Below are 13,611 nucleotides of genomic sequence, written 5' to 3'. Positions count from 1 at the left end.
TTCACTTACAGAGAAGTCTAGGCTTTTACTTGCAATAAGGTAGTGTTTTTCAACACCAATTTAGGAGATGTATACACTTCAGCCCAACTGTGCCTTAAAAAACAGGGATTGCCATGTGACAGAAATGAGGGAGATGTCACAATAAGTGAGAGGTAAACCACCTAGCCACTCAGGATATGAACAAAATGTGGGAACTTCTGCCCTTGTATCTCTGTCACCTATAAAATGGTGACGCTGCTGCCGACACCCCATGATGCTCCTGTGGGGATTAAAAATCAAACAATCTAAGTGTCTTGTAGAGTTCTGGCAGAGTTACTACTTACGGAACGTTTACATCATTAGGCCATTTCTTTTTTTTTTTTTTTTGGCCATACTGCGTGGCTTGTGGGATCTTAGTTCCCTGACCAGGGATTAAACCTGGGCCCCCTGCAATGAAAGCGCTCACTCCTAACCACTGGACCACCAGGGAAGTCCTGAGTCATTTCTTTATATATGCTAACTGCCCTCAAAATGCCTCCACTACATAAATACACGGATTAGCAAAACAGACAAAAACAACACTTAAAAAAACCAGGGATGACATACCTGTTTCGAGTCGAGTAGAGTACTGATATAAGAAGTATAAATTGACCAAATAAAGAAATCCAGTGCCTGGACCCACAGGGAAGTAAAAGGTGGCAGTGATTGGCCTCCAAATCTGTCCAGATCAAAATAAAACACAGCTGTTAGTTTCTCTAAGCTGAGGGTTTTTTTTTCCTTTTAACTAAACAAAATTAACCCTTGCAAAACATTCTCCTCAGTGATAAGAGCTATCACCAATATAATTTAAGAAAACAACTGAAAAGTTTTATCAGCTACAATCCCATCAACCTGCAAGTCCATGGAGTTAAGATGGCATCATTTAACAAACAATAAATACTTCTAGACAAATTGAAAACAATACAACAGAAGTACATGGCTAATCCTTACTAGGATCAGGCTTACAGCTATGCCTATCATAAATGAATTATAGGGCACTTCCCTGGTGGTCCAGTGGTTAAAAATCTGCGCTTCCACTGAAGGGGGTGTGGATCCAATCCCTGGTTGGGGGAACTAAGATTTCAAATGTGCACTGCATACTAAGAGCTTCAGTCGTGTCTGACACTTATGACCCCCTGGACTGCAGCCTGCCAGGCTCTTCTGTCCATGGGACTCTCCAGGCAAGAATACTGGAGTGGGGTGCCATGCCCTTCTCCAAGGGATCTACCCAACCCAGCATCTCTTACATCTCCTGCATTAATTAGCAGGCGGGTTCTTTACCACTAGCACCACCAGAAGCCCAAGATTCTGAATACTGTGGCCAAAAATAAATAAATAAAAATTTTAAAATTGAATTACAGTATCAGGACTTCCCTGGTGGTCCACTGGTTAAGACCCCAGGCTCTCAATGCAGTCCAAGTACTCAACTCTGAGTGAAAGTGAAAGTCACTCAGTCATATCCAACTCTTTGTGAACCCATGGACTATAAAGTCCATGGAATTCTCCAGGCCAGAATACTAGGGCAGATAGCCTTTCCCTTCTCCAGGGGATCTGCTCAACCCAGAGATTGAACCCAGGTCTCCCACACTATAGGCAGATTCTTTACCAGCCGAGCCACAAGGAAAGCCCAAGAATACTGGAGTAGGGTAGCCTATCCGTTCTCCAGCAGATCTTCCCAACCCAGGAATCAAACCAGGGTCTCTTGCCTTGCAGGCAGATTCTTTACCAACTGAGCTATCAGGGAAGCCTGTAAATAACATTGTGTATCTTATTCTTGTCTAATTTACTGGCTAACACCTCCAGAACATCAAATAGTAGTGGCTGAAGATGGCAGCCTTCCCAGACTTTTGGAAAAGCCAACGTAACACTGGCTTTTGGCTTGACGGCTGTGTGTCTTACTGCATGAGTATGAAAGACGGGGTCCCTATATCAAGGAGGTCTCAATAATGGGGAGCCTGTTCAAAGAAGCAAGAGTGGGCACAAGGAAGGGAACCCTAGTCTCAGAAAAATGAGTACAAACTCTCAAAGAACTGTGAGAGCACAATAAATGAATGGGTACGGCTAATAATCTGGGTGTGGCTGGATCAGAGGGCATTCGTTGTGGGGCCTGGCCAGGCATGGCTGGCAGGTCACATTCTCCAAGCACAGGACTGTAACCCTCTGAGCTTCATTCCTAGTGGGGGAAAATGCACTTTTCATACCGTGAAAAGTCACTTTCCAGCAACCTTGTGCTTAAACCAGTAAAACAACACAGGTTAAAATTCATTTGGGTTTATTCACAATTTTATCACAGAAACAGAACAGTCAGACAGAAAGAGCCCTGGAAATGATCTGAAAAGACAAGAGATTTCAGCCAGGGCTTACATGTTATCATTCTTCAGCCACAGTTTCCATGGTAAAGGAGGAATGATATCCTCTTTGGTTTTATCCATTTTGGTCAATGGCTTAAAAAAAAATAATAATGTGCTATTATGTTCACGTGCATGCCCTAATTCAAGAGGTGGATTTTATAGATGAGGCAACAGGATGAAAAAAGGTTAAGCAATAGCTAATAATTGGTAGAGCTAAGAAAAGTTTGTCCCAGACAGCCAGACTTGGGAGTTTATGACACTAAGCCTCTATTTTTACAAAGCCTCTCACAAGTGATATCATTATTACGAGGTATAATTAAAATTGGTAAAAATGTTCAGTGCTACGATACGGCTTGTAGAATCCTCAAATGAACTGAGAGCAAGCCCACAAATTCACACTCTCTGCTTCAGAAAAACACTGGGGGTAAAAGACCAGAAGCAAGAGAGCTGTGGCCTTGGCTCCTAGGAACCCGTGGGGCCTTGGAAATGTCTAGACCTTTGAGTTTGCATCTTCATCTACCTGTGACATTTGTCTTTGACTCTCTCCTTCCTTGACTCACAGATTTTGTCAAAGCTTGCAATTAAGAAAGTAGATGAAAAAGGTGCTTTACCAAAAAAAAAGTGGGTGCACCACTATCATTACAATATCTTTTAGAAGACACGTGCTGACCTGGTTTTTACAAATTCCCATTTTAATCTACCCCCACATTCTTCTACGTTACTTGAGGCCTGATTTTGGAAAAGACACCTCCAGGTTTTTCCGACTACATTTTTCATCAACACTGACGACACAACACTATTTTCAGCCACTGTGTGCACCTGTGCTTTGGAAATCAGCAACTGTCAAAATACTGCACTTTTTTTCCCAGTTCATTAAGCTTACCCTTGAGTTATACGTGCTCTCACTGACCTAAGGGACTTGGAATTATCTTTGTATTACTTTAAAATTATAATATGAAAACACCAGGAGATAGTTCATCATTTCAGAAGGACACAATGTAATATATTTTTGAAATCCCCATTGAACAACATAGCCAACTAAATGCTCTCCTCTCCTCTAATGGGTATGGAGACAGTTAGTATAAGGAAATGGCTTTATTTTCAAGGCTGGGAGTGGTAAAGGCACTTTTTCGACCCTAGAAAGCCTGCACTGATCCCCTGATCCCTAAGACACAGCCAGGGGCAGTGAAAAGGGCATGGGATTTACAGGCAAGCATCTTACTTTAACTCCACAGAAACCCCAAGGCAGGAAACATCACCACTCACCTTTTCAAGAGGAAAGCTAGGTCCCTCATTAGAGCTGAGGTATCATGGTATCATGCCCAGAGTTCCCCACTTAATGGGGGCAAGAAGCCCATGTGCTCCCTGGCATAGAGGCCTTCAAAGAAACACCAGACACTGTTCATCAGCGTCAGCTACTGGTCCAGCGACTTCTGATGAGTGTTTAGTTCAACCATCCTTGAATGAAAATCTCCCAAACAACGTGCCAACGTGCTACTGAAAACATTACAAATGCCATCCAGAGTCTAGGGTAGTTTTTTTTTTTTTTTTTTTTTTATACTATCAGAAACAAAAAATTGTCTGCAACAGTAAGGACTGGTTGATTTGGAGTTAAAAAAAAATTCTACATGGGTCATCAAGTAAGTAAGAAAGAAGAGCCCCATGTGCCAAATGCTGGTATTAGCAAACTCCAGCTTTTCCTTTTTTTTGGGCGGGCGGAGGCGGGGGAAAGGGGATAGGGAAGGGAATACTAGACAGGCAAGAAAAACAAATGAAACCCACTCAATTTCAATTGTGGACTAGCTATAAGGAGTCATCAATTCTACTCCTAGATATAGATGTATGCTTATGTTCACCAAGAAGTGTTCACTATTCATCCTAGCCAAAGCCAGAATTCCCCCTAAAACCCTCTTACCAGAAGAAAGGGTAAATAAATGGTGGTGTGTTCACACAAGGGAACAATACAAGAATGAGCAATCTGTAACCACACACAACAATGTGGGTGACTCTCAAACTGCTGAAAAGAGGCTAGACACACAAAAATAAATACTTGTGTAATTTCATTTATGGACAAGTTAAGAAAATTGGCAAAAACCATCTACAGTATCAAAAGTCAAGACAGTAGTTACCCCTGGAGATGAGAGTGACCAGAAGGGAGCAGGAGGAAGGTCTTGGGGGATGCTGGCAATATTCTGTGTCTTGACCTGGTTGCTAGCTACAAGGCAATTACTTTACACATATACATGAAAGCCAAAGTTGTTCAGTTGCGTCCGACTCTTTGCAAGCCCATGGACTATACAGTCCATGGGATTCTCTTGGCCAGAATACTGGAGTGGGTAGCCTTTGCCTTCTCCAGGGGATCTTCCCAACCCAGGGAATGAATCCAGGTCTCCCGCATTGCAGGCAGATTTTTTTACTAGCTGAGCCACCAAGGAAGCCCATATATACACACATATCCTGCCTGTATACTGTAACTCAACAAAAAGTTTAAAAATGAAGCTATGAGCTAATGGGTAACCTTAGCTACAGACCACAGCAGAACCATGTAATGTGGAGAGCGCTGCAAAGGAAAGATTTAAAACCTGTACATACCAGAACACTTGCCACTAAAGTTCTAAATCCAAACCCTGAAGCTACTTCTATGCTCAGCCCCCAGACCAAGTTCATTCCCCTCCCAGTTATGTGTCTATATAATGCTTCTCCAACACACTCAGGTGTCAGGCGGCTAGGCTTGCTGTCATCAGGCTAAATGCAATAACATGAGCAAAAGCCTGGCAAATATGGCACCAGGCCCGAACACCGATTTGGCTGGTGCCAGTTCTTATTATTCCTGGAAACAAGAAAAATTGAGAGTTCGTATCTTCTCATTTCCAGTCACGATGCTTTTAATAGGACAGGAAAATAATTCAGCAGTTACATAGTTACATTTCAATTACAAATTAAAATTAGAATATTACTGCTCAAGGAGAGAAGGCAGCAAAGGCAGGAATTGGCTAATAAATAAAAATAGGCACTATTTTTTAATCGATTATCCACCAGACTATTTACTGGGCACTTCACAAACATTTTTACATGTTTTATATAAGAGAGGCATGAAGTAGATAACATTTTTCCTCAACTTGAAGATAATCATTTTTTTCCCCAAAATTAGGATGTGCCTTATAATCAATACATTCATTTAGTGTAATTTGTACTTTCCTACTCTTCCAAAAAATATTAAAGGAGCATGTCATAATCAATGGAGTGACAACAGAGTTAACTTATAAATTATCCCCACTTTCAGTGAAGAGAGGGCTTCCCTGGTGGCTCAGACAGTAAAGAATCTGCCTGCAATGTGGGAGACCCAGGTTCGATTCCTGGGTCGGGAAGATCCCCTGGAGAAGGACATGGCAATCTACTCCAGAATTCTTGCCTGGGGAATCCTGGCAAGGATATCCTGGCAATTCCCTTGCCACCAGGATTCCAGGATCCTGGTGGGCTATATAATCTATGGGGGTCACAAAGAGTCAGACACGACTGAGAGACTAACACACTTTCAGTGAAGAAACCAATATTCAAAAAGGACAAACAGCTTTCCTGGGGGCATGCCACTAGCAAGGGGGCTGAGCCAGGCCTGGGGACCATGACTGAACTACTTGAAATCCACAGTCTTTCTACTCTCACAGAAAAGGAACAATAATTTGCTATGCCTGGTTAGAAAGAAATCACGCTCAAAAATGTTTTGTTAAATACTTCAGTGTGTATTTTGGTAGATATTATGCAAAGGAGTTAAGAGAACTATCTGAAATTCACCAAAATAGAAACTGAAACAGCAGCTGTCTATCAACTGGGGTAACACTGACCTCAGGATGACTGTGGGGGCTCAACGAGGTAAACTAGGAAGAAGCCAACACAGATGTAAGAAGGTGATGTTATTTTGCCCAAAGAAATGAAACATCCCCATGCAGGGAGTCCTGAAAGACATTTCAGAAACCACAAGGGCAGCAGCAAATTGCCATCTCTCTTCCAGTTAATCAGGGACCAATATGGAGCCATTTCATCCCTGTGGACTAGCTGATTGATGGGTGTGAGATGTGAAGGATGAAGAACTGTGGACAACAGTACAATGAGTCTTAACACACACCTATGCCTTTCCATCTACCCAAACTAAGGAACTAACATTACAAATGTTAGAGTTCCAAATCAACAAGCTTCTCACAGGAAACCCACGGATAAGGAGGAAAAGTAACCTTTCTCACTTCCAACATGAATTCACAATTTTAAATCGACCATCCCCAAGTTGTACAAAGATGCAGATTTTAAAGAAAAAAAATGAGCCTCTTGCACAAAGCACATAACACACTCTTTGCCCCCATCCATCAGTCTCTCAGATGTGGTTTTTCCTTCAACTGCTTCAGCTGAAATGAGCTCCTCCAGGTGGGTCTGAAAGCTAAACTTGTTCAGAAAGAGCAGGAGTCAGAGCAGCAGAAAGAAAGGACAGATACTGGTCTCTCCACACCTGGGCAGTCAGTGCACAGTCCTGCCTCCTGCCAACTGCTTCCCCCTCTTCTCAGGATAACAAGCCCACAAGAAATAACCCAAGGAAGGTAGGAGAACTATGCAAAGTGTGACATGAATGATGACCTTTCTGATCGGTTCACCGTTTTTAACATTATACACCTGGAATCTATTAGAGGGCTTCCCAGATGGTGCTACAGGTAAAGAACCCACCTACCAACGCAGAAGAGGAGCCTGGTGGGCTACCGTCCATGGGGTTGCAAAGAGTCGGACACAACTGAAGCGACTTGGCACAGTCTGTAGGAAAGACTTGCTTTTACTAAGCTGACTACAGATGTAACCAAGGTTTTGCAAGGAGAGCTGAACAGCCAGTTTTGACCAGGCCCTTCTCATTTATGACCATTTACTATTTACGATCATTTATGACCACTGCACATTACCTAACATGCCACTGGGCAAAAGTGCACAGCATTTACCCAGGCAACAAACATTTCACCAAAACAAACAGAAAAGAATATGCAATTCTGGCTGCACACTCAGATCATACTCTAATACCCAACTGCCTTACTGAACTTCACCCGGATGCCTACAGGATCTTTAGACTTACTATGGCCAAAATATAACTCTTTATCATACCCTCCTCCACCCCCAAAACTCGGCCTCTCTAAACATTCCCAATCTCAGAAAAGAGCTCCACCAGCCACTCAGTTGCTCCTGTGAAAACAGTGACCTCTTCGAGATCTGCTTCTTCAGCCATTCACCCTTTGCATCCATTAGGCTGCAATCTTGCCCACTCCAACTCCCAAATCTATCCACTTCTATCTCTGAGACACCCTGGTCCAAATCACCATCTTTCCTGCATTCTAACTTGACTTATCTCTCTGGTCCCGTTACCTAGCCCTCCCTTGCCGCCATTCACAACACCAAGTCCATCCCACAGAGTTGTTTAGTCGCTAAGTTGTGTCCGACTCTCTTGCGACCCCAGGGACTGTTGCCTTCCAGGCTCCTTTGTCCATGGGATTATTCCTGGCAAGAATAGTGGAGTGGGATGCCACTTCCTTCTCCAGGCAATCTTCCTGATGCAGGGATCAAATCCTGCATTGCAGGCAGATTCTTTACTGTTGAGCCACTAGGGCCTCCCCTCACCCCACAACGAGTAGCCAAGAGAATATTTCAGTCCTTTGCTCAAAAGGCTCTGCCTTTCTAGTGCCTTCAAATTAAAGTTCAACCACAAAGCCGTATACGATCGAGCCCCAGCCTACTTTTCCATCTTTGCTTTATTGTATTTACCCCTGGCTATCTCTCTGTCCTCCCTACTAATCCTCATCCCTCCCACTGACTTTGTCCTAACCATTCAGTCTTCTTCCTGATTCTAATTCCTGCCTCTAAGCCTTTCACTTATCATTTCTTCTTCTTGCAAGACTGTCCCCAGAGCCACATCTTCCCAAAACTGGCTCATCTTTCAGATTTCAGTTCAAATATATTCTCTGAGGCCTTTCTAGAATACTCTATCAAAGTCACCATCGCATGCCTCTCTCTTACTTTCTTCCTGTTCACTGTTGTACCCCTAGTGCCCAGCACTGGTTCCATGCATTCAACCAATAAGTAAGCACTTGCTATGTGCCAAACACGGATCCAGGTAACAAAGACAGGGGTACACAAGACAAGTGGTGCTCGTGGAGTTTTATTCTCTGAAGGGAAGCAGGCTGACAAACATCAAGGGCTGATATGCAGCAAGAAAAATTATGGGTAAGGGAGACAGAGTGAAGGAGAGGCACTATTTTAGGGCAATCATAAATGTCAATAAGGTGGCACGTGGGCAGACTTGAAGGCGGTAAGGAGGTAAACTATGTTTATCGTACTCAAGCAGAGAAAAATCACCTGCAAATGTCCTGAGGAGGGATGGAGTTTGGTGCTGAAGAAAAAGAAAGATCCCACTGTGGAACCTAATGTACAAGGTGAAGAGTAGTAGGAGATGAGCTCAGAGAGGCAGTAGGGGGCCGTGCAGGCCAAAGGACTTGAACTTTACTCAATCAGTTGAGAAGACATTAAAAGGATCTGGGCAGAAGACCAACAGGACATGGGTTTATGTTTTAAAAGGATCACTCTAACTGTCTAGAGTTAAGACTGAAAGGAACAAGGCTGGTAATGATAATGGCTTGCAACAGAGAATAAAAAGGGACTGCATTCTGGATATTTGTTAAAAGTAAACAGAATTTGCTAACAGACTGTGGGATGTGAGAGAAGTCAAAGATGACTCCATGACTATTAGCTTGAGCTCCTATAAAAATGGAGTTGCTATTTACTTCTAGGGGAAAGGGTATAGTGTTGGACACATTAAGTGTGTGATGTCTGTTAGTCATCTAAGTAGTCATTTCAAGTATATGGTTGGGCGTACAAGTCTGGAAGTGAGACAGATCTGGACTCAAAGTATGTATATTTGTATTTGAGAAACTTCAGCTTGTAGAAATGATTTAAAGCCATGAACTAAACGAGATCACCTGCAGCTAGGGAGAATACAGGAAAGAGGGCCTGGGGTACACCACAGTATTTAAGGATCAGGAAGATGAGGAACCAGCAAAGAAAACTAATAAATAGCCAGGGAAGAGAGAGAAGACAAGAGAGTGTTACCCACAGTCCAAACAATGTGTTGAAATTACTGTCAGATCTTAGTATCAGACCTGCACTGATTAAAGATTTAAATCACAGAATCCGGTGAATAAAGATAAACCTCCAGAAAACTAATATTCGCTTACCAGAAATATTACCCTGGACTGTTTCCTGAATGCTTAAAAAAAAAAAAAAAGATTCCATTTCTGGAGCAATTTACTCTACTAGGTCCTTCATAAATTCAACTACGACCTGCCAGATACTAAGGACTTGGGAGACACACAAATAAACAGACTCACTGTTTGCACCTCGGACTTTCAAATCACTCCTGCTCGGAAGAAACTCCATTAACATAAAAAGAACTCGGCTGGTGGTTGAGCAAGGCGACGTCCACATGCCACCCACGTGGATGGCAGAGCGAGGTCGGAGGGCAGGTGCTCCAGGTGGCCCCAGCCTGCCACTCACTGGCGTACCACAGATCGACAACTTATCAGTCTTACCTTCCCACTGCCGCCTTCTCGGGGCACAGAGGGCGGGGAGCACAATCTTAACAGAAGGACGAAATCAGTCCCTTCCCACCGGGCCAAACCGTGGAGCCTCCATGTCTCCAGCAATCCAGGCCCACGCTCGGACCCCTTGGCCAGCAGTCCACCCGTCCGTCCACCCGACCCCCGGACCAAAGGACCCCGCCCTAAACCGCGGGAGCCTCTGCACTACAAGTCCCACCAGGCACCGCGCGTCCGCAACCGGCCAGTCTACGCTCCGCCGCGGCGGGGCCACCTGGGGTCTGTAGGCGCCACTTGCCCGGTCGTCGGTCAGTACCTGGAAGCGATAGAGGAAGGCTTCGGGCCAGAGGAAGAAATAGGCCGGGCTGATAAGACCGAGTTTACCGACTAAGGGGACCGCGACAGTGGCGGCGAACCAATAGCGCGTGATGGTCGGGATGCTCCTAAACCAGTCCCCGATGTCCGACATCTTCGCCTCTTCGGTGGCCGGGATGCGCACAGCCGCCCGACTCCCCGTCCCGGCCCCCTCACGACGCGGCCTGCTCTGCGAGTGGAAAATGTCCAGGCGGAAGCCGCCCCAGCCCCCGGTGCAGAAGGCGGGGACCGGCGGACGTGGCGCCACCGAATTCGGACCAGCAAGGGAGAGTTCGGCAGCGAAACTTCCCCTTCCGGCGGCCGCCGACGAAGTTGACTAGAAGCCCCGCCGCTTAAAGGGCAAGCGTAGTTTTTCACCACTGGGTAGAAACTTGGCGTCTCGGAGGCGGGGCGGAGAGGGGCGGGGCCAGGCCGGGGCGACAACACGACTGGTGGGGAACAGTGGTTGCCAGCAGCAACGACAAATATTCCGGCCAATGGCGAGGCTAAACGCCCTCTTCCTCGTCCTGCGGATTTATAATCCAGGTGGGTCTACTTGGAGGGTATTTAAAGGAGAAGGAGGAAATTAAACTACCATATAGCTCCTCGTTTGTTCATTGTTTCGCACAGAAGTTTGTTGAGGGCTTGCTAAGTGCCAAATAGGGTTCTAGACCCTGGAGGTGATGCAATCATCAGAGCTGTTGTACCTTCTCCCCTGGAGTTTACATACTAACCAAGATAGGGAGGTAATGAGCAAATAATTGAATAAGATAATTACAAGCGAGTGATAAGAAAAATAAAATAGGATAGTGGGGGGTACAGTGGCAGGGTGGGAGTGCAGAAGTGTGGGAAGAGATGACCACTTTTAAAAATATTTTTTTTCAGGGTTTTTTTTTTTTTTCTTTTTTTTAAATTTTTTTTTATTTTTAAACTTTACATAATTGTATTAGTTTTGCCAAATATCAAAATGAATCCGCCACAGGTATACATGTGTTCCCCATCCTGAACCCTCCTCCCTCCTCCCTCCCCATACCATCCCTCTGGGTCGTCCCAGTGCACTAGCCCCAAGCATCCAGTATCGTGCATCGAACCTGGACTGGCATCTCGTTTCATACATGATATTTTATATGTTTCAATGCCATTCTCCCAAATCTTCCCACCCTCTCCCTCTCCCATAGAGTCCATAAGACTGTTCTATACATCAGTGTCTCTTTTGCTGTCTCGTACACAGGGTTATTGTTACCATCTTTCTAAATTCCATATATATGCGTTATTATACTGTATTGGTGTTTTTCCTTCTGGTTTACTTCACTCTGTATAATAGGCTCCAGTTTCATCCACCTCATTAGAACTGATTCAAATGTTTTCTTTTTAATGGCTGAGTAATACTCCATTGTGTATATGTACCATAGCTTTCTTATCCATTCATCTGCTGATGGACATCTAGGTTGCTTCCATGTCCTGGCTATTATAAACAGTGCTGCAATGAACATTGGGGTACACGTGTCTCTTTCCCTTCTGGTTTCCTCAGTGTGTATGCCCAGCAGTGGGATTGCTGGATCATAAGGCAGTTTTTTTTTTTCAAAGGTTTTATTAATTATTGGCCGCACCCTGCAGCATATACGATCTTAGTTTCCCAACCAAGGACTGAACCTGAACCCCCTGAAATGAAACACTGAGTCTTAACCACTGGACAACTGGAGAAGTTCCTGAGAGATGGCCACTCTAGATGAAAATGGTCAAAGAGAACTTACAGGAGGTGACCCTTGAGCTGAGCCCCCGAAGCAAAACTCTGAGGAGTTTTCCAGGCAGAGAAAATAGCCACTTTGCACACACACAAAAATGTTCCCTGCCCTGTCAGTAAACAAAGAATGTTGACTTCCATTCCAGTAAACAGTGACTATTGCCTGCCATCAAGCCATCAGCCACTGCCGCACCCAGATAGTGGGTGCCCAGGAGAAAAACACGATACTGGCTCTAAATAGTTAAGATGCATATCTAAGGTATAATTTCAATGAGCCAGATTCTTGCATCTTCCCATAAATCGAAAAGCACTAAACGATTAACTTGAGATGTCTGGGTTTTGTGATTAGTACTAATCTTTTATATTTCTGCTTTGTTTCAGCAAAACCTCCTATACATCCTGACTTCTCCCTTGCCTCTTCAGAGAAGGTCTTCAGAGCTATGTTGTTGTTTAGTTACTAAGTTGTGTCCAACTCTTTTGCGACCCCCATGGTCTGTAGCCCCGCCAGGCTCCTCTGTCCATGGGGTTTCCCAGGCCAGAATACTGGAGTGGGTTGCCATTTCCTTCTCCAGATCTTCCTGACCCAGGGATTGGACCTGTGTCTCTTGTGTCTTCTACAGTGGCAAGCAGGTTCTTTACCACTCACACCACCTGGGAAGTAAATTCCTCAAATAAAACCTAACTCATCACTTTTAGGTTATGCAGTTTTTCTTCAGTCAACAGCTCCAACTGGCTTGGATTGTTGAAGGAACTGAAAGCAGAAATGCTCAAGACTCAATCTAGTTTGCTGGGTAGGACTTAAATTACAAGTAGATGAAAATCTATCATGCTGTTAAAGGAATATATCAAAGGATGCAGAGTAGATGTTTTCCGGTTGTTTTCAGATGTAGGGTTGCTGGGCTGCACCCTGCAGACCCTACAAGCCCCTTACATGCCCAGCTTCAAGACCAAAGAAATGATGATCTTTTACTTTTATCAGTTCATTTCACTTTTTCTATTTCATATTTAGCGCTCCCATTTCACTTAGTTTATGTTTTCCAATTTTCCATCTCTTTTTGTTGTTGTTAATCTTTCTCAAGACTTTATCAAGCACAGTACAAAAGCTTTTGTATACATTTATATAAATAGTATGTATAATATATCTTTTAGAAAACTTGTGAATTTTTGTCTAACTAAAAAAAAAGTATGATGTTTTGATTCTACTTGTTTAACTTAGTATGAATAGAATGCTAGGCTTTTAATTAAAAACAAAAAGATATGAAACAAGCAACAAAGGTTTACTGTATAGCACAGGGAACTATAGTCACTATCTTGTAATCACCTATAATGGAAAATAATCTGAAAAATAACATATGTCCATACGTATAACTGAATCACCTTGCTGTGCACCTGAAACATTGTAAGTCAACTATTCTTCAATTATATATATATATAGAAATATATATTTATATATAAAGTAAAAAATTTTAAAGGACCAAAGGAAGAGCCCAGACTCAACCATGGAGACATCAATGGTTTACTGGATAAAGGT

At 43.7% G+C, this 13,611-nt stretch overlaps 1 protein-coding gene across 1 annotated transcript in view; it reads right to left on the bottom strand.

Annotated features, from left to right (window-relative positions):
- Positions 1 to 10,655, bottom strand: part of DERL1 (derlin 1) — a 25,067-nt gene extending 14,412 nt beyond the window's left edge. Inside the window, exons 1-2 of the mRNA XM_010838923.1 lie at positions 10,299 to 10,655; positions 586 to 697 (exon numbers count right to left, since the gene is read on the bottom strand). Of these exons, the coding sequence (XP_010837225.1) occupies positions 586 to 697; positions 10,299 to 10,451 (265 nt within the window). The 5' untranslated portion in view covers positions 10,452 to 10,655. The remainder of the gene's footprint in view (positions 1 to 585; positions 698 to 10,298) is intronic.
- Positions 10,656 to 13,611: the final 2,956 nt, after the last annotated feature.

Source organism: Bison bison, unplaced genomic scaffold (assembly GCF_000754665.1).
Source record: "Bison bison bison isolate TAMUID 2011002044 unplaced genomic scaffold, Bison_UMD1.0 scf7180017864108, whole genome shotgun sequence".
Lineage (NCBI taxonomy): Eukaryota > Metazoa > Chordata > Mammalia > Artiodactyla > Bovidae > Bison > Bison bison.
The sequence above is the reverse complement of the archived record's forward strand: the minus strand, read 5'-3'. Positions and strand labels throughout refer to the sequence as shown.